This window comes from Acomys minous, assembly GCF_964271855.1.
Source record: "Acomys minous genome assembly, chromosome: 17".
NCBI lineage: Eukaryota > Metazoa > Chordata > Mammalia > Rodentia > Muridae > Acomys > Acomys minous.
Window position 1 is genome coordinate 31,541,260 of NC_140500.1, and position 24,952 is coordinate 31,566,211.

At 48.6% G+C, this 24,952-nt stretch overlaps 1 protein-coding gene across 2 annotated transcripts in view; it reads right to left on the reverse strand.

Annotated features, from left to right (window-relative positions):
* Nucleotides 1-2,101: 2,101 nt before the first annotated feature.
* IRAK2 (interleukin 1 receptor associated kinase 2) overlaps nt 2,102-24,952 on the reverse strand; it is a 57,213-nt gene continuing 34,362 nt past the window's right edge. The window contains exons 4-13 of one of the 2 annotated variants that reach the window (XM_084766463.1): nt 24,141-24,247; nt 21,586-21,786; nt 21,438-21,502; nt 17,821-17,935; nt 17,000-17,109; nt 14,857-15,052; nt 11,095-11,157; nt 6,253-6,450; nt 4,381-4,669; nt 2,102-3,264 (exon numbers count right to left, since the gene is read on the reverse strand). In XM_084766463.1, coding sequence (XP_084622589.1) covers nt 3,158-3,264; nt 4,381-4,669; nt 6,253-6,450; nt 11,095-11,157; nt 14,857-15,052; nt 17,000-17,109; nt 17,821-17,935; nt 21,438-21,502; nt 21,586-21,786; nt 24,141-24,247 — 1,451 coding nt within the window. In that variant the 3' untranslated portion in view covers nt 2,102-3,157. Of the gene's footprint in view, nt 3,271-4,380; nt 4,670-6,252; nt 6,451-11,094; nt 11,158-14,856; nt 15,053-16,999; nt 17,110-17,820; nt 17,936-21,437; nt 21,503-21,585; nt 21,787-24,140; nt 24,248-24,952 lie in introns of both variants that reach the window. The other variant, XM_084766462.1, reaches the window with a different exon arrangement.

Consider the following 24,952-nt stretch of genomic DNA (forward strand, 5'->3'; position numbering starts at 1 on the left):
AAGGCCTCCGCCCCGCTGCCTACTCCGCAGCCTCGGCGTCAGCCCGGCTGAACCTGCCCTACGGCCGGGGGCCGGCGTGCGGCAGGGGCGGAGCCTGCGCCAGGGACAGCGCCCATTGCTCCAACGGGAGAGGGGCGTGGCTCCGTGCAAGACGGAGCGCGCCTATTGGTCAGGCGTCCTGGGGCGTGCCCCTGCGCCTCATGAAGCTTTCTGGTTGGTTGGTTGGCAGTGACGTGGGGCGGAGCCTCTCACGTGGCCTCAGAGCAGCGCGCCGAGCCAGCGTGTGATGACCGTACCAGGCGTTGTCTCCCTCTTTTTTTTTTTTTTTTTTAAACAATGCGGAGAACTGTAGTTCAGTGAAACCAAATGACAGAATTGGGGTTAGAAGGCACAAAGCCACACACAAAATAGAGCTAGGCCTGCTGGATAGACCTGTAATCCCAGCTGCTCAGGAAGAACAACAGACAAGAGAGTTGCCAAATTCAAAGTCAGCCTAGACAATTTAGATCCTGCCTACAAATTAAAAAAAAGTTAACGGCGGAAGGGGGCGCAGGGAAGGGAGGAGCAGAAGCAGCCAAGGTTGCTCACATCTGTAATTCCAATTTGGGTCGCTGGGGCTGCAGAACCACTGTGAGTGGAAGCCATTTTGCGATATCTAATGAGTTCCTAGCCTCTAACTGAGACTAGACCCAGCCTAGCTAACTGAGACTACCTCTAGAAATAAATACTAGTGCCGACCTAGAAAGGCGGGCACCGGAGCATCCAGAGTTCAAGGTCACCTCCAACTACTTGAGACCCTGTCTCAAGCCTCCGCACACCACTGAGAAAAGGTTAATAGTTTAGCTGAATAGCAGAATACTTAAAGGAGAGTTAAGATTTTGATCCCATCACCGAATAAACTAGGCGTCATGCTAGCCTGTAAATCCCAGCACTAGGAAGTTTTGAAGGGGAAGATCAGAAATTCCAGGCCAGCCTGGGATACATAAGACACTCCACGCCGGGCAGTGGTGGCGCACGCCTTTACTCCCAACACTTGAGAAGCAGAGGCAGGCGGATCTAACTTGAGTTCTAGGATAGCCCGAGCTGTTAAACAGAGAAACCCTATCTGGGGGGCGGGGGCGGGGCGGAGGGAGGGAGGACACCCCACCCCCAACCAAAGCAAGTAAAGAAAGACAAGGAAGACATTGTCTTACTGATTAAGGTACAGACCATCATTCCAGGGCCAGCTCACAGCTGTTGAGGTAGAAAGGGCACTCAGCTGGCTTCCACTTATTTTTTGTTGTTTTGTTTGTTTTATTCAACACAGGATGCTATCTTATGGAATGGTGCCTCCCATACTCAGAATGAGTCTTCCGTTCTTAGTTAATTCTCTCTGTAAGCACCGTCATAGTCACAACCAGAGCATATCTAGCTCCTAGGTGACTGTTAACCCAAGTTGACAGTGAAGGTTGACCATCCTAGAAGCCATCACTATTGGTTTTTTGATTGTTGCTGTTGTTGGGGTTTTGGTTTGGTTTTTGGTTTCTCCATATCGAGTTTCTCTGTGTAGCCTTGGCTGGCCTCAGACTCAGAGAGCCACCTGCCTCTGCCTCCTGAATGCTGGGATTAAAGGCATGCACCACTACACCTAGTAACTATCACTATTTGTAACAACAAAAATGTAGGCAACTTTAATATCCATGAAGGGTTCTACAAATGCCCCACCCCCATTACAGTGGTGGCACTGCTGATGAAATCCTCCCTAAAGAGACATTGTCCTAAGTCACTTGCCACAACCATGAGGCCTTGAGGTCTTGAGTTCAAATACCAGGACCCACAAAAGAGCGGGGTGTGTAATAAAGCTATATATAATCTCAGAGCTCCTACTTAGACAGAGATGGGCCAGTTAGCCTTGTGTAAGAAGTAAAAAAATAACAGACCTTGTGGAAGATGTATTGAAAACTGAAGTCATTCCCCTGAGCTCCACAAACACATGGTGGTTTGCACACTACATTCACACATAAATGTGCACAAACATTGTACAAAAATGAAAATACAGAAATAAAAGCAGAGTCCTTGAGTCAAACACATTCTGTACACATTCACCCAGACACAAAAGTAATTGTATCTGCTCGATTACAAACGTTTTTATTTTACAAGAAAGTCACTAGGGTGGAATTATGTTAAATAGCGAATTAGAAATAACTCTGTTTCACAACCAAGGTTTGCAACATGAGTTTTCAAATATATATATACACTGCATAAACATTTTCTACATGGCAGAAACATGAGCTAAATACTTTTTATTTATTTTATAAAAACAGGATAGATGCATTTTCAAAGTGCTTCTTTAGCCGCTGCACCTTTCCTCCCAAGAGCCGCGGAAGGGAGAATAGAGCAGGGGATGTTATCTTACAAGAATACTGAGTTTCCACGCATTGAGTGATTAACTTAACTAGCAGCAGAATCAAACATGAGACTGTTCTCATGACTCTTCACCTAGCTATAAATATACCACACAGTCTCAGGGTCTCCATAAAAGACTGATCATTGATGAGATGGGAGGATGAATGTGAGAAGCAGGCAGTTCATACATACCAGTGGCTCGCAAGACCACCAGCTGAAGAAAGAGAAAGCCTACTGAGTCCTTTGCCAAGTGTTTTGCTTTTAGAATCTTGACCTTGAGAGGTAAGTCAAGAATTGCACTGAGACACCAGCTGAAGGTCTTTTAAGAAGTGGACCTTTGCAGAAAGCTGTCTTCAAATGTGATTGACAGATGAGAACTCTGGAAAACACCATGGGTGCTGCAGGATGGCTCTGTCAGTTGTGGAGGAGTGGGAGCTTCTAGGGCAACGGCAACAGCGTCCCTTGGGGGTGGTAATCAACATGAGCTCTTTGGAATCACAAAACCACCTTGGGTCACGTACCAGGCATTCTGCTTCATAAGCCCTTGCCTCAAAGAGGAAGAGTTCTTCCTAGAGTTTGGTGACTGTGTAAGTCACGATCCCCCTGCCCCCTGTCCCTGCAACTCAACTCTGATGAAACCAAGTTTCCTTCTGTTCAGGCTGGTATTTGGCATGTATGGGTCTCAACAAACCTCAGGCTGCCAAAGACCTCTTCCTTGACTGGACACTGTCTATCCAGTTGAGGATAAGGGTCCTCAGATGTGCTCTGGTCATCAGGGTCCAAAAAGCTCAATGCTGTCCAGTTTCTCCTCTTTGTAGAGTAGGATATCCTCCATCAGTTTCCTTTTGGCCTCATTGATCTCAATTTTCCATGAATTCTCTGTAGCTGATGTTCAACGGAAAGTAGAAAAAGAGTAGCTTCAACAAGTGTTACTATTAAAATCCTTTACGTCACACTTGATCAGAGTTTCCTGCCAAGTTTGTGAATCTGGCCCCAAACCCAAACAGCACGTCATGGCTTCTGCCTTTGCAGGAAAGTCTGCACTCTGCCCGACAACCCCCAACCCCCAACCACACACATACACCCTTTCCACAAAGAAGAGGCTCCCGTGTTCCTCCACAAAGAGGGGAGAAGTGTGGCATCAACAATACTGATAGCGGTTCCTAACTTCTCCCTCCCTAAAGAAGTGGTCCGAGAGCCTAGACTACTAGCAGGTCACGTTTCCAAGGCATGGTGACACTTCACCAAAAAGGCCTCAACTTCCATTTCACTAGGAAGCCTGGCATATTTGGACTCAAGTGCCAGTGATGGAAGGTGTCTTTAGAAGTGATTGACAAGGAAGAGGAAGCAGTCAAGAGGGAACCACATACACAAGGTGCTGCTGAGCCCAGGGAAGTGTTTTTAAGTATAACAGCTACATGCCATACAATGTGCTGTTATAAAGCACTCTCAGCCAGGCGTGGTGGTGCATACCTTTAATCCCAACACTTGGGAGGCAGAGGCAGGCAGATCCTTGTGAGTTCAAGGCCAGTCTGCTCTACAAATTGAGTCCAGGACAGCCAAGGCTACACAGAGAAACCCTGTCTCAGGAAAAAAGAAGAAGAAGAAGAAGGAGGAGGAAGAGGAGGAGGAGGAGGAAAGAAAAAGAAAAGAAAGGAGAAATAAGTAACTATCACTCTCTGGATCCTGGAGGAAGAACTAATGAGCCAGAGGCAAGAGTGGATCAAGGCTGAGGGAGGCCACACAGTTGTCCTGGCAAATGGGCAGTAATTGTGACCAGGGCTCAGTACAGAGACAGAGGTGTGCAGGGCTTAAGAGACAGGGAACAGACAGAAATAAATGGTCACTGGTGAACTGGGCTTCCTCTTTGTACACACACTTAACAGTGAACACCTGGATAACTGAACAAAGCCATGAATTAGGAGCAGAAGGGAGGGATGGCCTAAGGACCACAGGAGATGAGCCTGCATGCGCACCACACCTTTCCAAGCTTACCGTCCTGGGGTGGCTGTGCACATGGGCAGGCTTCTGAGGAGGAGTCAGCCTCCTGTCTCTCACTGGTAGATGATTGTGCTGTTCCATTTCCCATGGAGAGTGGAGAGGAAGCAACCCTTGCACATGACCCCACCATAACAGAAGAGGGGACACTGAGGCTGGAATTGTCAACGTCGTCTGTCTCCTCTGGGGTATTGGACGATGAGCCTGTGCCTTCTGAAAGCCTGCTCCAAGGGAAGGACAGCTGACCTCGGAGTTGGTCCTCCACCTCAGCCATGGAGACTCGTGCCTTGGGGAAGGAGACAGACAAGACGCTGGTCAGGCACTTGGTTTAAGGCTGAAGGGGCCCTCTAGGCCAAGTATGGCAAACACAGCCCCCTCCTCCCCCAGCACAGCAAACACTGCAGACAGGTTTTGCCCTTTTTACCCCTTTTCCTCTCCCTCACTAAAAACTTACATTCCTAAAGCCTGCCCCCAACGTCTAGTCCCTTATTTGGCCACTGACTCATCCCCGAGGCAAAACACCAAGGTGCAATCATCAAAATTCATCTTTTGGCTAACCTGTCCAATCAGGACTTACCAACTCATCACAGCACAGACTCCCCTTTCTCCCCTTAAAACTCCACTCCTGCACAAACACCCTCTCCTGCTTCCCTTGCTCTCTTGATTGTCTTACTTGCCGCTGCCGCCGCTGCCTTTGCAGCCTCCCCCAGGTCCCCTGATTGTCCCTCTGGGGAAATAAATCTCCTTTGTGCTAAGAACTTGGGCTTTGGATGTCTTGTGCTGATACAGGTATTTTCAAAAGCCAAAGGCCAGCACCTGGTCTTCTGGGAGTTACAGTCAAATGCCAGCTGCAGGGGGGGGGGGATTAAAGGTGTGCCCCACCACTGCCCGGCTCTTGTCTTCTTGAGACAAGGTTTCTCTGTGTAGCCTTGGCTGTCCTTGGATCCTCACATGGGATTTTCAAATTAAAATTAGAAGGGTGTGTGTGTGTGTACATGTGCATATGCTTTGACACAGATATCAAGGTCAAAGAACAACTTCCAGGAGTTATTTCTCTCCTACCATATGGATCCTGAGGTTTGAGCTCAGATTGTTAGTCTTGGCAGCAAGTACATTTACCTACTGAGCTATCTCACCAGTCTACACACTGAAATTTTTGCAAGGCACTGAGGAAAAAATTTTTTTTTCCAAATAGGATTTCTCAGTGTGGCTCCGGCTGTCCTGGAACTTGCTCTGTAGACCAGGCTAGCCTTGAACTCAGAGACCCACCTGCCTCTGCCTCCTGAGTGCTAGGATTAAAGGTGTGGGCCACCACCACCCAGCTGAAATTTCTTATTAAGGGTATGTATGGTGAGTGTAGTGCAGGTCAACTGAACCACAAGTTTAAGGCCAGCTTGGGCTACAAAGTGAGTTCGAGGCCTAGAGGCAATTTAATGAGCTCCTAGCTCAAACATGAGAAGGCATGGTGGCACACGCCATTAATCCCAGCACTCAGGAGGCAGAGGCAGGCAGGTTGTTGTGATTTTGAGGCCAGCCTGGGCTACAAAGAGAGTTTCAGGACAGCCAGGGCTGTAACACAGAGATACCTTGTCTCAAAAAAAAAACAAAAACAAAAAACAAAAAAACATCTTCTCCAGGAAGTTGGAAGAAAAGCCACAGGAACAGATCAGGAGAGAAAACAAGCACAAGGGAAGAGAGGAAGAGGTTGGCTCCCGTGAGAGGCCCCAGCCAGACACCCACCCTCAGGGTCCCCCATGACCCACATAGCAACCCTGACTGCCGACATGGCTCCAGCAGCCTAAACATGCCTTATTACATCACCAGCATATGAGCAGCCCTAGATAAGGCAACAGGCAGCAGAGAGCTCACCTTCTCCAGGCTGGCATTGCGCCTCTGCAGGCAGACACACACAGCGGCGGCCCAGGCTTCCACACAAGCCTCAGGCAGCAGCCCTGCCCTCCTCTCCACGTGCTTCCGGCAGATCTCTTTGGCCACCACCTTTCCCATGCTTGTCTTCTGGGAGCAGAGAGCAGAACTGCTAGGACTCTCACCGAGAAGCAAATCCTTCTGTTGGAAGAGAATGAGGAAGTCCAGGTGAGGTGCTGGGTGTGGCAAGATGTCTTTAAAAGAAAGGTGTCCTAGAAACAAGTTCAGCACCCAAGCACTGGAGAATCATGGGACTTGCTCTGTGCACAGGGCACTCCCTAGGACAGGCACAGCTCATCTGCAGTGGCTTAACCTGTCCGGCTTCAGTGGTTCCATTAGAAACTGGGAACATGAAATGCCTATTCCTGGGTGTAACACAAATAGAAATCCAATAACAGACCTAAAGTATAAAGCGTGACACCAGACAGAAAAAAAAATATCCAAAGCCCATTTCCGATATGTCTTCTATTTGTAAGATTTATGTACAGTGAATAATAATAACCATCATTTGCATAGCACTTATCGTATGCCCGGCACTAACAATTTAATCGTTTTAAAATATGTATTTATTTGTAGGCATGTGTGTCTGTGAATGGGTATGCATGTGTGAGTACAGATGCCCTCAGAGGCCAGAAGAGGGTGTCAGATCCTCTGGAGCTGGAGTTACAGAGTACAGGTTGTAAGCCACCGGATGTGCGCTTTCGGGGAGCCAAACTCAGCTTCTCTACGAGAACAGCACGTGCATTATTAGCCACCGAGCCATCTCTCTAGCCCCAATCATGTCTTATTTTCTTAAAGATTTATTTATTTATTTGTGGTTTTTTTGAAACAGGGTTTCTCTGTGTAATAGCCTTGGCTGTCCTGGAACTCCCTTTGTAGATCAGGCTGGCCTCAAACTCAGAGATCTGCCTGCCTCTGCCTCCTGAGTGCTGGGATTAAAGGCGTGCACCACCACGCCTGGCCTTTAAGATTTATTTTTATCTGTGTGTGTGTGTGTGTGTGTGTGTGTGTGTGTGTGTGTGTGTGTCCGTGTCCGTGTGTGAGGGTTCCTGCAAGGCCAAAAGGCACCATCAGCTTCCCTGCAGCTAGAGTTACAGCACCTGACATGGGTGCTGGGATCTGAACTCAGGTCCTCTGGAAGAACAGCAGGCGCCTTAACTGCAAAACTATCTCTGCAGCCTCCTGGATTAATTTTTCTAACACGTACACGGGCCCTTTTTGTTTCCCCTGGTACCGTAGTGCCTGGGATAAATCTTAGGGTGAAAGCGGACAAGAAGCAGCAGGCCCTGAAGGTCACCCTTGACTGCACCCGCCCTACGGAGATTGGAGTCACATGGGCACTGCAATTGCAAGCAGCTTCCCCAAGAAAATTAAAATGGGGTGAGGGGAGGGGAGGGAGGCTGGGGACCCAGGAGAAGGGGTTGTAAGCATCAAAAGGAACAAAATGGGATCATAAGAAACTCAGAGGTCCCTTTTTCTTTTCTCTTTTCTCTTTTTTTTGGGGGTGGGGTGGGGGAGTGGTTGTTTTGTTGGGGTTTTTTTTTTTTTGGTTTGGTTTGGTTTGGTTTTCTTTGAGACAGGATTTCTCTGTATAGCTCTGGTTGTACTGGACTCACTTTATAGACTAGGCTAGCCTCGAACTCACAGCGATCTGCCCACCTCTACCTCCCAAGTGCTGAGATTACAAGCATGCACCACCACACCCAGCTTCACAGGTGCCTTTTTCAAAAGGGTATTTGAAACATCTTACTAAGAAATATGTGGGGAAAAAAAACCACAAATAAAAAGCAAAGAGACAGCCTCCATGAGATTGTTGCTGAGGACTAACAACAGAGAATTCCAGGAATTACATCCCCTGCAAATGAAGCAAGAGGAAGAACGCAAGCTCATGCGGAGCAAAGGCTGTATGCATATGTGGCTTGCACAAAGCCAGATAAGGAGGGAATGGCGATGTGTGCCTCTTTTTTTTTTTTTTTTTTTTTTTTTTTTTTGGTTTTTCGAGACAAGGTTTCTCTGTGTAGCCTTGGCTGTCCTAGACTCACTTTGTAGACCAGGCTGGCCTCGAACTCACAGCGATCCACTTGCCTCTGCCTCCCAAGTGCTGGGATTAGAGGTGTGCGCCACCACGCCTGGCTATGTGTGCCTCTCTTGAAGGCAGGAGAATCAAAGCCAACCCCTCCATTTTTTGTATCAAACTACTGTATACTTATTTATTGTTAGTGTGTGTGTATATTATAATCACTGCTACACATGTGCATATTTATAAATACATATTATAAGACACATGGCATTTTAAAGCTAGGTGTGTGACAAACACCTGTAACCCTAGCACTCTATAGAGACTGAAGGTGAGGTTTGTAAATTCGAGGCGAGCCTGAGCTATATAGTAAGGCTTGTCTTCTCTGCCTAAAACATACTCCTACTCTGTCCCTCGGCCCATTCTTGTCACTTACTCAGCCATCCCTTCCTCTGCAAGGCCTTCTCCAGCCTCCAAACATGACTGGCAAAAAAAAAAAAAAAAAGCCAATGAAATGATGATTCCTAATGACATTCTGCTCTAATAGATCAGTGCCCAGCCCCGCTATCATCAGAGAGGCATCATCCAGCAACTGATGAGAGCGGATGCAGACACCACAGACAAACACTAGGCAGAGCCAGGGGAGCCAGAGAGGTTGAGGACACCATGAGAACACAGCTCACAGAATCAACTAAATTCATAGGGCTCATAGGGGCTCGCAAAGAAAGAAGCAACAATCATGGACCATGTACGGGCTTGAGCTAGGTCCTCCGGATACTCCTTAGGATCCTGAAGGTTGGTGTTCCTGTGGGTCTGACAGTGGGAGCAGCAGCTGTCTCTGATTCTGTTACCTGCTCTGGGGACCCATTCCCGCCTACTAGGTTGCTTTATCCAGCCTTGATATGAGGGTTTGCGCCCGGTCTTTTTTTTTTTTTTTAAGATTTATTTATTTATTTATTTAATGTATATGACTGCTTTATACCTGGAGGCCAGAAGAGGGCACCAAATCTCATTATAGATGGTTGTGAGCCACCATGTGGTTGCTGGAATTGAACTCAGGACCTCTGGAAGAGCAGGTGGTGCTCTTAACCTCTGAGCCATCTCTTTAGCCCACGCCCAGTCTTATTGTAATTTGTTATGTCATGTTCAGTTGATATCCCTGGGAGGCCTGCTGCGGTTTGTTGTTGTTGTGTTTGTTTTGTTTTGTTTTGTTTTGAAGGGAAATTGAGGAGAAGTGAATCTGGGAGAAAGGGAAGGGGGTGCTGGGAGGAATTGAGGGGAAGAACTGTGGTTGGGATGTAATGTATGAGAGAAGAATAAAAATAAATAAATAATAAAAAAAGCTAGGCCAGGCATGGTGGCGCATGCCTTTGCGCATGCCTTTATTGCCAGCACTTGGGAGGCAGAGGCAGGTGGATCTCTGTGAGTTCAAGGGCAGCCTGGTCTACAATGTGAGTCTAGGACAGCTAGAACTGTTTATACAGAGAAACCCTGTCTCAAAAAACAAACAAACAAACAAAACCCCAGCCAAACAAACAACAAACAAAAAAGCATTGCTTGAATCCAGCAGTTCAAAGCTAGCTGGGCAATATAACAATATTTTGTCTCAGAAGGAGAAAAAAAATAAAATAAAAACATAAGCCCCAGCTGGGCATGGGGGGACATTCCTTTAATCCCAGCACTCAGGGAGGCAGAGGCAGGTAGATTGCTGTGAGTTGGAGGCCACCCTGATATACAAAGCAAGTCCAGGACTGCCAATGCTACATAGAGAAACCCTGTAAACCTTGTCATGAAAAAAAAAAGAAAGAAAGAAAGAAAGAAAGTAAAAAAGTAAGCCCCACTGTGCCTCCGTTTGTCCAGCCAGAAAGTAGTGTGGTTTCAGGATCTGAGGACACAGCATGCCTGACACCATCAGGGATTCAACACCTGGAAGAAAAGACCACTAATGCCGGCAGTTCCTGTGTGAGCATGACCTTTTAACTATCCATCTTTGGGTAAACTCAACAGCATTCAAGAAAGGGGAAATCAGCATGCAACAGTCAAGCACATGAGTGGTTTAAGAGAGGCAAGTTACCACCAGAGAGAAGGGATCCAGAAGCAGTTCACCAAGCCCTACCTCCTGGCCCTACAGGGAAGAGAGATCTTATCTGTAGCCAGTGCTGAGAGAAGGCAGTGACTCCACTGCCAGGGCTGCACACAGGCTAGGACAAAGCGTTCTTGACAGAAGCATCAATCATGAACCTAAGCAAGTCTCGAGCCAACTCTCAGGGCCCAGGAAGTTCGAAGGAAAACCAATAAAACCAGTGAGTGAAACCACAGGATGAAATCAGTCAAACTCAAGCTGGAGAGATGGCGCAGAGGTTAACAGCACTGGCTGCTCTTCCAGAGGTCCTGAGTTCAATTCCCAGCAACCACATGGTGGTTCACAACCATCTATAATGAGATCTAGGGCCTCTTCTGGCAGGCAGGCACACATGCAGGCAGACATTGTATACATAATAAGTAAATGTCAAAAGGACAGTCTGCATGAGATGAATGATGCACTTTATTGGAGCATGTAGGGACTCAGCAAAGGAAAGGAAGGCAGACTGAGAGCAGTAAGGGGCTCACTCGGAGGGCTGCTGCTGAATGTGTGGCACATGCCTATAACCCCAGAACTCAAGAGAAGGCCGACGCAGGAGGATCACCAAGAATTCAAAGACTCTCCCTGCCTTGGACATGTGCCCAAGGATACCAGCCAACCAACCAGAAGTGACTAGATCTCTTACCAGGTAAACTGGACTGCGGTCTTTGTCCATCGCAGGGATTCCAGTGAGGGCCTCGGCTAACACCTGCATAAGACAGAACAGAGTCAGCGTGATCCACATATGCCCACAGTCAGGTGAAGATGTAGGCAATGACAGAGGCGTTGTCTTTTCTGTTTTATTATTATCATTATTATTACATTTACTTATTAATGTATCTATTGAGTGAGTATGTGTGTGTTTGTGCCTATATGTGTGAGTGTGTGAGCATGTGATGTGTGTGAATGTATATATGTGTTTGTACGTGTGTGTGAGTGTGTATATGTGTTTTATGTGTATGTATGTATGTTTGTATATGTGTGTGTTTGTATGTATATGTGTGTATGTGTGTGTTGGTATTCGTGTGTCACACCACCTGTGTAGAGGTGAGAGTGTGACCCGTAGGAGGTGGATCTCCTGCTACTAGGTGGGTCCCTGGGCTAGAATCAGGTTGTCAGGCTTGGCAGCAAGTGCCTTTATCCACTGAGCCATCTTGATAGCCCCACGTTTTGTTTTTGAGACAGTAGTCCAGGCTGGCCATGAATTTACTCTGTAGCTGAGAGTGGCCGTGAGTTCCTGGTTCTCCTGCCACACCACCATTTTTCCCTACTTCATTCACTCACAAAGAAGCACAGGCCTGAGCAGCTGAAAGCCAACACCCCAAACTATGGTATGTGTCTGTATGAAGAGCAAGCCTGCCTTTCATGGAATTCTCAGCAGTGTAAAAGACACAGGACTGAGCCGGGTGATGGTGGCGCACACCTTTAATCCCAGCACTCGGGAGGCAGGGACAGGTGCATCTCTGAGTTTGAGGCTAGTCTGCTCTACAGAGCAGATTCTAAGACAGCCAAAGCTACACAAAGAAACCCTGCCTTGGAAAAACACAACCGCGTGCTTGCACACACACACACACACACACACACACACACACACACACACACACACACACAGGCACGCAGGCACATGTGGGAGGATCCAGAGCCACAGAAGTCTGGACTCCTAAGTCCTACCCTGCGCAAGAAGTGAGCCCAGGGCTGGGAACTGAAACCTGGGCCCAGAGTCTGCATCAGTCACGTGTGGTAGAGCAGCTGTGCTGCCGGGTAAACAACTATCTTTCCTGTCACGTCTGCCCCACACCCTCCTGCAACCGGTTAGAGCAGTTCACAGCAGGCCAGGCACTGAGGTGACCCTGCTCTTAGGGGACCGAGGAGCACACTTGGCAGGGGCCAGGAGGGGGCAGCATAGGGCACCACACTAGAAAGGGGTTGCAGCCAGTTGAAAAGGGACTGCCAACCAGGTCCTTGCAGGAAGAGAGAAACCCTCAGACAGAAGTCTCCTCTGTCTCAGCCATGTGGTTCTAGAAGGAACAAGTCCCTGGCAGGGGCCACTTAGTGGGCATAAAAACACAGAGACAGAGGGGACAAGATGAGGCCCTGGCATGCAGGCCAGAGTACTTGAGTTTAATCCCACTAGGTGACAGGAGAAAAACAACAACTCCAGACAGTTGTTCTCTGGCCTCTACACCAGGCAGTATGACATGTACGCAGCAAGCAGGCAAGCACGTGTGCGTGGGCTCACACACACACACACACACACACACACACACACACACACACACATACACTTAATACCCACAATATCCATTCATATACAGTATCTCATTACTCTCTTGTTTATTTTTTATTTATTTGGGGGGCGGGGTTTGAGACAGGGTTTCTCTATGTAGCCTTGGCTGTCCTGAATTCGCTCTGTAGACCAGGCTAGACTTGAACTCAGTGATCCACTTACCTCTGCCTCCTGAGTGCTAGGATTAAAGGTGTGCACAACCACCACCCAGCCACCCATTGGTCTCTTGTAAAATGTTTGTTTGTTTGTTTGTTTGTTTGTTTGTTTTTACATAGCCCTGGCTGTCCTGGAACTCACTTTGTAGACCAGGCTGGTCCACAAGTGAACTCACAAATATCAGGTGCCTCTGCCTCCTGAGAGATGCGATTAAAGATGTATGCTACCAGCTGGGCACAGTGGCACAAGCCTGCAATGCCAGCACCCTGAGAGGTAGACGCAAGTGGATCTCTGTGAGTTGGAGGCCAGCCTGGTCTACAAAGTGAGTCCAGGACAGCCAAGGTTACAGAGAGAAACCCTGTCTCAAGAAACAAAACAAAAAGGTGTGTGCCACCACACTCAGCCCCATTACTGTCTATAAGCACCACTAACCCCATTTTACAGAAGGCGAAACTAAGGCCGAGACATGGAGTCTCTGACTACATGCCTGAAGTGACTGTACTGGACTAGGCCATATTGCCTTGTGGCTAGAGGGTCTGCTGTATTAGTTTGTTTTCACTTTTTTTGTTTTTTGTTTTTGTTTGTTTTCCTTTGTTTTATTCTATTTTGTTTGTTCGTCTTCCTAAATTGCCTAGATTCTTGGGGAACTCCCACTGCCTCCCCACTGGTTCCCCAAGAAGGGGTGCTTGGCCTCACTGAAGCACACACAGGGAACTTACCGGGGTGGGGCAGGGGCAGGGGAGACATGGGAACCAGCAGAGTGGCCAGCTAAGGGGCAGAAGGAAACTGAACAGGAGGAAAGACAGAGGTTGAGGGTTTCAGAGGCAGATGTGAGCAGCAGACAGGAGACTGTGGTCACAGAGAGGAGGAAGTTCAGAGCTCAACACTGGGAGGAGCACAGGGGCAGAGGGCTGAGTGCGGCCCTCTGAGTTTGGCTGCAGGCAACAGACTGTTTCCCAAGCAGGTTCTATGGAACGCCAGGCAAAAGACACACCAGGAAAACAAGGTTCCACCATTAAGTGAAGTTGGGAAAGCCTGCATAGCATTCTCTGGTGAATTTAGGTCATAGAGTCAGGATCCCATTAACTCTATAATAGAAAATCTGCTTGGCTTTGTTCAACAGTGTCTTCCTCTAAGTGATCTGTCCTCTAAGCAAGCACATGCACACACACACACACACACACTTTTTTTTTAAGTGTTTTTTTTTTTTTTTTTTTTTTTTTTTTGGAGACAGGGTTTCTCTATGTAGCCCTGGCTGTCCTGGACTTGCTTCATAGATCAGGCTAGCCTCAAACTCAAAGAGATCTTCCTGCCTCTGCCTCCTGAATGCTGGGATTACAGGTGTGTGCCACCACACCCAGATCTTTTTAACACACCAGTCCTGTAGGCATTGAAAGGAGTCAGTGTATCCCAAAGATAAACTGTGCAGATCATCAGGCTCAGACTATACCACATTTTACAGTACCTGGTCCCTGGTCCCTGGTCCCTGGTCCCTGGTCATGGGCGGGGAGTATGTAGGAGAGGTGGATGAACACTGACTGGATGAGGGACTATGATGGGAATGATAAATGGGTGTTGAAAAGATGGGCTGAAGCCTGGGCCTGGTGGCGCACGCCTTTAATCCCAGCACTCGGGAGGCAGAGGCAGGCGGATCGCTGTGAGTTCGAGGCCAGCCTGGTCTACAAAGCGAGTCCAGGACAGCCAAGGCTGCACAGAGAAACCCTGTCTCGAAAAAGCTAAAATAAAAAGACCCCTGACTTACACCCCCCACCCCATCCCCCACCCATCACACATCACACACCCACAAACTAAAAACAAATAAATAAAATAAAAATATTGTAAAAGATTCCCCATTAGGCTTTGTCTCAGATCTGGCCTGTAGGCCAGAGTCTGGCAGCCTCTGTTGTGGCTCCATGCAAGCCCCATGCATACAGACAGCCTCGGGGCAGAGAAGGAACCGCTTACAATTCCACAGCTGAAGGTGTCCACTTGCTTGGTCAGCTGCCCCACTCTGATGAAGTTTTCGGGCAGATACGCAGCTGAGACCTGGAACAGGTGGGTCTTCATTACAGTGTATTTGGTCTTTTTATTGGCAGGACACGGATGAGCTACTGGATGAGCCAGTTTGGGATTGAGATGCTGGTCCAGCAAAATGTTGGCACTATGGGAAAGCAAGTGAGGAGAACCTTTGAACTCTGGGAAGAAAAGGTTGCCATGGAGACACTTTAGCCAAACAGTTAAGCCATGGGCAATGTCAGCCCTGTGAGTGTGTGTGTGTGTGTGTGTGTGTGTGTGTGTGTGTGTGTGTGTTAGGGGGAGTGGTCACAGAAGACCCTCAACATAAAATAGCCACCCCTAAATGGGCAAGGCCTTGGAAGCCCACTCATTCGACTAAATGGAAATGGAGTTGAACATTAGCCTAGTTGCCCCAGGAACGTGGCCAGCAATGCAAACTCCCACTCCCCACAGATGTCAGCCCTGGACAGCACAGCAGGCCAAGCCCAGGGCTTGTGCTGGCCTGGACTCTTCCTACTACAAGCTCTGGCCTCCCCGGTGCAAATTCCAACCCTGACATCCTTTCTAGGTCAGTGTGCTCAGGCTGCACAGGAAGGGGACACTTTCTAAATTTCAAAAAGAGAAGTTAAAATATCCTTTGATCCAGTCCTAATTGAAGGGAGTTAGCGCAGAAAAAGAAATTCCTGAGGGACAAAAAGTTAAGCTTCGTGTTTAGGACTAACCTTAGCAGTATTTTATGACATTGATTTGTGGGAAGGGAGTCCGCGTGCTCCAGGGGAGCTCAGGAGGACAATTTGCAGGGGCTGGCTCTCTTCTTCTATCATTTAGGTTCAAAGGATCAAATTGAGGTTATTGGGCTTGGCAGCAAGCTTCTTTACCCACTGAGCCATCTCACTGGCCCATCCAACAGTATTTGAAAAAGAAGAGGCCACCAGGCCAGACCCAGTAGTCGCTCATATCGAATCCCAACACTCAGGAAAAGGAGATAGGAGCACTGTTGGAGGTTCGAGGCCAGCTTAGGCTACATAGTGAGCTCAGGTCAGCCTGGGCTACATTGTAAGTTACAGGCCATGACCTTATCTCAATAAACCAGAAAAAAAAAAGTTTAAAAATTCTTTTCGTAATAGCCAGCAACTCCAATATCTACTATTAGACCTATATAGGGAAACGTGGGCAACCCACTTCACCACAAGACAAGGAAGTCACAGCAAACCACGATGCCTTGCAACATGGGGAGATGGCTCCCATGCTCAAATAAGGTGGAAAGGCAGAGGAGGAACTGGGAACCAGAAAACCATCTTAGGGGTAAGGGCTAGTATGGGAGGAAAGCAAGAAACTGAAAATGTGTGAGGGTGCAGCTTGGTGGCAAAGCTCATCCGGCACACTCAATACTGAGTTCAATCCCCTGACCTATATACATAAAAAGAAAATCAGAAATCAGCAGACCCACTAAGCCGGTCAGCGGGTCAGCGGCTGGCTCTCTCCCTCTGTTCCTTTCTCAGCATGGGTACAAGTGCCATCAGGTGTAATACAGGAGAGGAAAGAGCTTTCGAGTTGACATGTGCCACATGGGAGGGAACTTTGAGGAACCACGAGACCTCCGGCGGAGGAGCTGCTTCTGCTTTGGACTCTTCTGGAATCACTCCCATGCTACCAGTTGTCCTGCTCTTGGACATCTGATGCTAAGATGCTGGGAACAAGAAGCCTCCCTGACAAGACCTATCCTCAACAGACACAGGCAAGGTGGGTACTGAGAAATGTTTAAACAGGGGAGCTCAAATCCTGAGCCTGAGCACAGCTCCCAGACTCCCTGGCTCCTAAGTAGATGGACAAATGTTTAGAGTGTTGTGGCCTGCGGGGAAACTAACTCAGAATGGCCACACACATGGTGACACACAGCTCTGAATTCCGGCCGTGAGCAGAGGGCACACCTCAGAAATACTGGATTTTTGAAGGCCTAAGGAGAGAGCTAAGGTCCCCAAGGCAGGGGCGGTAGAGGAGATTGGGAGGGGGGGGGGGAGCAAGAACAGAGGCTGGCCTCATTCTTGAAGCCCGGCCTGGAGAGCAGGCCCAGCTCATCTGGCCCTCTCACCTCTTGACATTGCAGTGGATGATGTCCAGGCTATGCAGGTGTTCCACAGCTAAAAGGAGCCCTGAGCAGATGCTGGCACGCTGCGGCCAGGGCAGCAGGTCTGAGTCACCCTAAGAGAAAAGGAAGGAACAGAAAAGGTCACTCCTGTACCACTCTAAAGTCTTCATGGCCTGTTCTTGGACTCCATCGAATCTGTCCTTGGTCGGTCACGGGGCTGAGCCAGTGTGATGTACTAGCTTGAAACAACAGTATTCATATCAGACATATCAACTTGCAAACCCAACCTCAGAGACATGGGCTGTGTGACTTTGGGAAAGAGACTTGAAGCCCTCGGAGCCTCCATTTCCTTGGGTGTGAAATGGAAATGTAAGGCTGGGGGCGTCACTTGTATAAAGTCTTAGCTTTGATCTTAGCAGCAAAAGGAGGGAGGAGGGAAACAAGGGGATGTCGTCCAGTTATAAACCGTCTGCTGCCATCAACGAGGTCCTGGGTTTTATTCCCTGGCACTGCATAAACCAGGCATGCTAGCATACACTTGGACTCCTAGCACTCAGGAAGTAAAGGCAGGAGGATTAGAAGTTCAAGGTCATTGTCTGCCATATAGAAAGTTTGGAGCTAGCCTGGCTATTGGTACTCCTGTCTCAAAAGGAGGAGGAGGAGGAGGAGGAGGAAGAGGAAAGAGAAAGAAAGGATACATTGGTATCTGTATTGAGGGTTTTCTGAGCTTTTGAGAAAGTTCACGCTCTTCTAAGGCCTTAACTTGACCCCTAGGCAGCTATCTGCTCCGTCCTCTGACCACAGTTCACACCCCAGGGGTTTACCTGAGCCCGAAGTCTGTCGTGCAGAGAACCATTGGCCATGTAGGGGTAGATGAGGCTGTGGAACTGACGTCCGGTGCAGAAGCCCAGCAGCGGCAGGATGTTGGCGTGACAGCATCTGAACCCAGCAGGAGTGTACAGTCAGGCAGCAAAGAGCAAGCGCCAGAGGCAGACCCTCCTTTCCCAGCCCCGGCCACCAGCCACCTCCCAGCACCACAGGCTCTGGACCCTGATAGCTTCACCTTACTTCCCTGCTGTGCAGTCTGGCACCACCCCCACCCCACTTCTGGGAACAGGCTGAAGGATGAAGAACCTGCTAGAGGCCACCACACCCGCCTCAGGTCGGTTTAACTTGGGGACTCCCACTGTCTGAGTCACCTTCCTCCTCTTGGCTTTCCTCATGGCTCCAGCCACATCTCATGCTCCACACGTGAACCATCCACATGTCTCTCTGGGCAAAGGACACTTCTGTCCTGCCTCCCAGAAACCCCATGCCTCCGGAATCACCGAGCACGGTCACACACAGCTTCCTATGCCCTTCTCACGGTCACAGCCCAGCTGACCTCCCTGGACAAGTACAAATGGCCTTGTGCCAGATCTTGCTGCCTTCCTGTGCTCTTCTTCATGCCTGTCTCATTCTGCACGCCTGTCTGTACTGCACCATGATATAGGGGGCGGGCTACCTGGCTTCAAGCGAGCATTCCCTGTAGCCTGGGCAAGCCTGGGCTACTAATGAATGGAGGAGTGCCCACCGAGCTGGTACGAACACAGAGTTGAAGCAAGGGCACATCCTCATGTCTGGTTTCCAGTAAGTGAGTATATACATGGTTACACACATGTGTGCTCTTTCACATGCACGACTAGAAAAAGTATTAAGAAATAAACTAAGCCAGACATGGTGGTGCATGTCTTTAATCCCAGCTCTCAGGAGGCAGAGGCAGGCAGATCTCTGAGTTTGAGGACAGCCTGCTCTACAGAGTTCTAGGACAGCCAGAGCTATCTAGAGAAACGCTGTCTCAAAAAACCACAAAAAAAGCCGGGCGTGGTGGCGCACGCCTTTAATCCCAGCACTCATGAGGCAGAGGCAGGTGGATCGCTGTGAGTTCGAGGCCAGCCTGGTCTACAAAGTGAGTCTAGGACAGCCAAGGCTACACAGAGAGACCGTGTCTCGAAAAACCAAAAAAAAAAAAAAAAAAAAAAAAAAAAACCCCACAAAAAAAAAAAGAGGGTAAAGAAGAAATAACAAAACTAAAGCCATGCACACCTTTAATCCTAGCACTCAGGAGGCAGAGGCAGGAGGATCTCTGTGAGTTCGAGGCCAGCATGGTCTATAAAGTGAGTCCAGGACAGCCAAGGCTACACAGAGAAACCCTGTCTTGAAAAGCCAAAAAATAAAAATAAAAAAATAGAGTGAGTTCCAGGACAACCAGAGCTACATAACAAGATCCTGTCTCAAAAAAAAAAGAGTACAGGGGGCACTGGAGAGATGGCTCAGAGGTTAAGAGCACTGACTGCTCCTCCTGAGGTCCTGAGTTCAATTCCCAGCATCCACATGAAGGCTCACAACCATCTATAATGAGATCTGATGCCCTCTTCTGGCCTGCAGGTATATGTGCAGGCAGAGCACTGTATACATAATAATAAATAAATAAATCTTTAAAAAAAAAAGAAAATTAAAAAAGAAGAAAGAAAGAACAAATCAGGTCTGGAGGACCCAGGAAGCTGAAGCACAGGACTACGAGTTCAAAACCAGACTAAGCAACTAGTAAAAGCCTAACCCATTATAAAAGAGGGCTAAGGATATAGCTCAGGGGTCAAGCTGCTGAGCATATGGAAAGCCCTGGCTAGGCTCGGTCTTCAGGACCATGAGAAGCAAATGCCACCAAACCCCAAAACAACAACAGAAAATAAAAATTACAAAACCAGTAAACGTGATAGCTCACAGAGATCCGCCTGCCTCTGCTGGAATTAAAGGTCCGAACTACCACTACATCTCGCGCAATTTTTCTTATAACTTTGTTGAGCTTCTTTTTTTTTTTTTTCAGGGTGGGGAAGTGCTGGGGATCAAATGTGAGGCTGCACACCTGCTAGGCTAGGTAGGCACTTTGAGGGTCACCCCTCATACCCTTCTGCGTTTCTCAAAATGCTCTACAGTGCAGTCTTATTTGTCTGTGGCACTTCCCACACTCGGTGGCAGCTCATGATGTCAGGTGGTCAGGGCACATCTCTCAAGTCACGAGTCAACTATGACCAAAGCCAGGGCACATCTCAGCCCCCAACTGTCCTCTTCTCTTTCCAGGCCCCTTCCAGCTCTGGGGTAGGAAGCCTTGAAGGGTGCAGCCTTCCTGCCTCACCCCCCAAGTGCTGGGATGACAAGAGGGTGCCACCAGCAAAGTGAACCAATTGGAAGGTAACTTTTGGAGGCTTTATTACTTTACACCTGTAATCTTTGGGGGGCAGTAAGGTAGGGAGCTGGTAGGGAGCTGGTGGGATTGGAAGCCAGGGCCCTGTGCATACTTGGCTACATCTCCAGCCCCGCAGGCAGCTTGTAAAGAGTGAGTTAGTAAACACGTTTTCGCCACAGACCGTAGACTCTAGCAACTGCCCTACTGTGTGTTCTGCCCAGAAGGAGCCACAGACACTGGTAAACACAGGCATGTACCAATAAAACTTTATTTTATGATATCTCATGTTTGAGGACTCTGAGATATTCTTTTGATTTGTTTCAACCATCTTAAAATATACAAACTGGGCCAACTGTAGTGGCACATGCCTTTAATCCCAGCACTCAGGAAGCAGAGGCAGGCAGATTTCTGTGAGTTCAAGGACAACTTGGTCTACAAAAACAAGTCCAGGACAGCCAAGGCTACACAGAGAAACCTTGTCTTGGGAAAAACAAAAAGAAAACACAAAACAAAAAACCTCTCAGGCTATAGAACACACAGAGAGGCATATTTAGTTCTGTGGGTCCCCACATATCTAGAGAGCTAGTGTTAAGATGGATTTGCCATCAGACCACCAGCCACCTGTTTCAAAATGGCATAGAAAGGGCCCCTGTCTTCATACATGGAAGGAGCTGGAACAAGCCAAGGCTTCTTGAGAATTCTAACCCAAGAATAAGAAGAGCAGGGACTCTGGAGACAGTCCACAAAGACTCACACTCTGGCCCTGCCACTTACTTTCTATGTGGTCTTGGGCCAAACACTGAACCTCTCTGGGCCCCAACTCATACACCTATACAAGTGCGGCCCTGGTATCTGTGCTGTAGCATTCTGATGAAGATGGAATGAGCTTGTCTATGCTATGACCTAAGCATGTTCTGAAGCATGTTGGAAACTTAATCCCCAACTTATAGTCAGAGGTATTTGGAGACAAGATGCTTAGGAGTAATTGGGGTTAGGTAAGGACATGGGCTAGGGCTGACTGCTGTGGTACCACTCTGAGGAGGCCTCACAGATGCTCTCTGACTTCCCACCCCTAGAACCAGGAAATTAGCAAACTTGTGCAACAGAAGATGGCCCCAAGTAATCATGGCAGTGCTAACCACCTGCCTGGCACACAGGAAGTACTGTGCTGTCCCCTGTCATCATTAGGCCAGGAGCTCCACTCAGGAAACTTACCTGAGGCATAGCCGCATCTCTGCCTGCAGGAATCTGTCCATGGACCCTGGATTCGAGCCGGCCATCTGTGGGAAAATACACAACCCCTGAAGATCCATCCAGCCTCAGGCCCCAGGCCTTGCCCTCCCTGCGGACACCCCCAGCTCACCTCCCTGAGCTTCTTGAAGGCGAAGGTCACACCATGTCTTTGCCCCCGGTAGACATCGGCGAAGGTCCCCTCACTGACTCGGTGGCTTTGGTCAAAGTCTTCAGTTGCTTGGATGACATCTGCCTCACTCCAGAAAAGCCTGTCTCCAGGCAAACTCAAAAGCTTTTCCTGCTTGGGGACTGATGTAGAGGTGCTGAGATACTGGGGGTTGAGAGAGAAGAGTGGGTCATGACCAGGGGAGTTGGCCTTCCCTGCTCCCCAGGGGGACCTGGAACACTAAGGGGTATTCTCATCTCGCTGTAAGTGGTAACAAAGACACCACAGGCATGCCCTTACACCTGCACCTTCCAGGCCTCCAGAATTCTGGAAGCAATGTGTATAGTCAAATAACCACACAGTTCTCTAAGCAGGGCTTTGGAGATTGGCACATAGGGAAGACCATAATCAGAAGTCTGGCTCCTATCACGCCCCTTTTCAAACACAGGTGCACAGAAATGTATATATACATTATGTATATATATATACATAAATAAATTAAAGATTTATTTATTATGTATACATTAGATCACATTATAGACGGTTGTGAGCCACCACGTGGCTGCTGGGGATTGAACTCAGGGCCCCCGGAAGAGCGGACAGTGCTGTTATCCACCGAGCTATCTCTCCAGCCCCGAAAGGTATATTTTTGAAGTTACATATACCCTTAGTAGTTCTAGGAAAAACTGGGCAGTTCGAGACGAATGTGTGTCCTGCCAGGTAGATACAGTAGGACTTGTTTATCAAAAATGAGAATGGTGGGGAGGCAGAGGCAGGTGGATTGCTGTGAGTTCCAGGTCAGCCTGGTCTACAAAGCAAGTCCAGGACAGCCAAGGCTACACAGAGAAACCCTGTCTCAGAAAACAAAAAGCAAAAAACAATAACAAAAAAAATTAGAATAGGCCAGCAAGATGGCTCACCAGGTAAAGGCACTTGAGAAGCCTGGCGACCTCAGTTCAATCCCCAGGACACAAATGATTCACTCCTGAAAGCTGTCCTCTAACTCCACATGTAGGCATGCTAGGCACGTGCCCTCACACATTCACATACATACATACATACATACATACATACATACATACATACGTACATAATAAATAAATAAAGGTAGAATAAAAATTTAAAGATAATGCACAAAAAAATTAAAAGAAGAAAAGAAAACATTTGTTAAGGGAAACTTTTTTTTTTTTGAGGCAGAGTTTCCCTATGTAGCACTGGCTAGCCTGGAACACACTATGTAGACCAGGCTGCCTTGTTTAGAGACCTGCCTGCCTTTCCTCCAAGGGCTGGGACTAAAGGTACACAATGACTCAACCATCCCTGAAATGATTAACTGCATTGCAGAAGACACTTATTAACCAGTCCCAGGAACTGCTGATTTCTCCCCCAGGTACCGAGCCCAAACCCTAAACTTTTCAAGAATACAGAAACTTTTAATATCTTAAAAACAAAACAAACAAAACACCAGGGTTTCACTGAGCCAGGCATGATGGATCACGTCTTTAATCCCAACACTCAGGGAGGGAGAGGCAGGCAGATCTCTGAATTCAAGGGCAGCCTGGTCTACAGAGCAAGTTCTAGGCCATCCACAGCTACACAGAGAAGCCCTATCTTGAAAAAACAAAACAAAACAAAATCAAACAATCAAGCAAGGTTTCACTATTTTGATCTGGTTGGCCTAGAACTCACTATGTGCACCACACTAGCCTCTAAGTCACAGAGAACTGCCTACCTCTGCCTCCCAAGTGCTGGCATTAAAGGCCTATGCCACCGCTCGAGGCTTTAATTATCTTTTCAAATCAGAGGAAAAACTGGGCATGGTACTACACACCTATGATCACAGCGTTTGGGACACAAAGGTGGAAGGATTCACAAATCCAGACTGAGAGACATAGTGAGAGCTTGTTTCAATAATAAAGATGCAGCTCATTTGGTGGAGCGCTTGCCTGACATGCACGGCCTTGAGTTCCACCCGTAACACACATAAACTCTGTGTGTGCTATGCCTGCTATCCCATAACTTGGGAGGTGGAGGCAGTAGAATCCAAAGCTCAAGATTATCCTCAGCTATACAGCAAGTTCGAAGCCTGCCTGGGCTACATGGAACCCTGTCTCAAAAAGAGCAAAAAACGACTTCCTCCTCCGCCCCCCTGCCCCCACCCCAACCCCTGCCCCCCACGCCCCCACCCCGTGCCGCCTTGGCTCGGGTAGAAGCCAGGGCTGTACCACAGAGCTGCACTCCAGCCCAATGCTTTCATTCCAAACCCAGTGTGAATCACCTCACTACCAACAGAGTCACACCAAGCTAGCTCACACTGCCTGGGAGCATTAATGAATGAGGGTTGAAAGTGCCCACAGGAGTAAAGTCACAGCACATTCTGAAAACCCAAGTCTCAGAAGCATGGAGTCTCCTCCTCGTCCTCCCTACCCCGACACTAGTCTCAGGGAATAAAGAGTCTGTGTTTCCGAGAGGACCGCAAGCCAGGACACAACTGAGATAGAAGTGAAAGGTGGGTTTACCTTAGATTGGGAAGAGTCAGGTAGGTCAGTTTTCAAGGAACAAGGGGCATCCTCCTTGTGTGGAAGCTGGTTCGAGGCCTGCTGCTGGGCCCCAGCCACGGCGGTCCCTGGAAAGGATGACAGGGTCAGCACTCTGCCTGGGACTCACCCCAAAGTAAACTTCTCTCTCAACCAGTGCTGTCACCTCCTGACACCATGGGCCAGCCGACAAGCTCCTTGGGTGTCAGTTCCTTTAAGCAGCTCCTCATCTCTAGGGACAGGAGGGGACCAGGAAGCGGGAGATGCAGCGAGCACCCAGGGGATGCCCCTGTGCTGTCCCGCTGCCTCGCAGAGAACAGCTGAGGACACAGAGAAACCTCCACGGGTAGCCGCATAGCAGGTGCCATTCACCACCCACTCCCCAGGGAAGCTGGAGGTGGGGGGGGGGGCGATGGCCGGATGGAGTAAGGCCAGGAGCAGAAGGGGCCACACAGGCTGGGTGACAAGGAGCAGTCCACCTGAGATGTCCTGCAGGATTGGGAAAGTTAAGGGTACTGAGGAAGGCTGGGTGTGGTGGCGCACACCTTTAATCCCAGCACTCGGGAGGCAGAGGCAGGCGGATCGTTGTGAGTTCGAGGCCAGCCTGGTCTACAAAGCAAGTCTAGGACAGCCAGGGCTACACAGAGAAATCCTGTCTTGAAAAAAAAAAGGGGGGGGGTACTGAGGAAGGGCAGGGAAAGGCCCAGCACTCACTCAGGAAATCCTAGGCGCAGTTACTTAGCAAACACCTCCATCCTGTGGGCACCAGTATCCAAGGGGGACATGCACATATC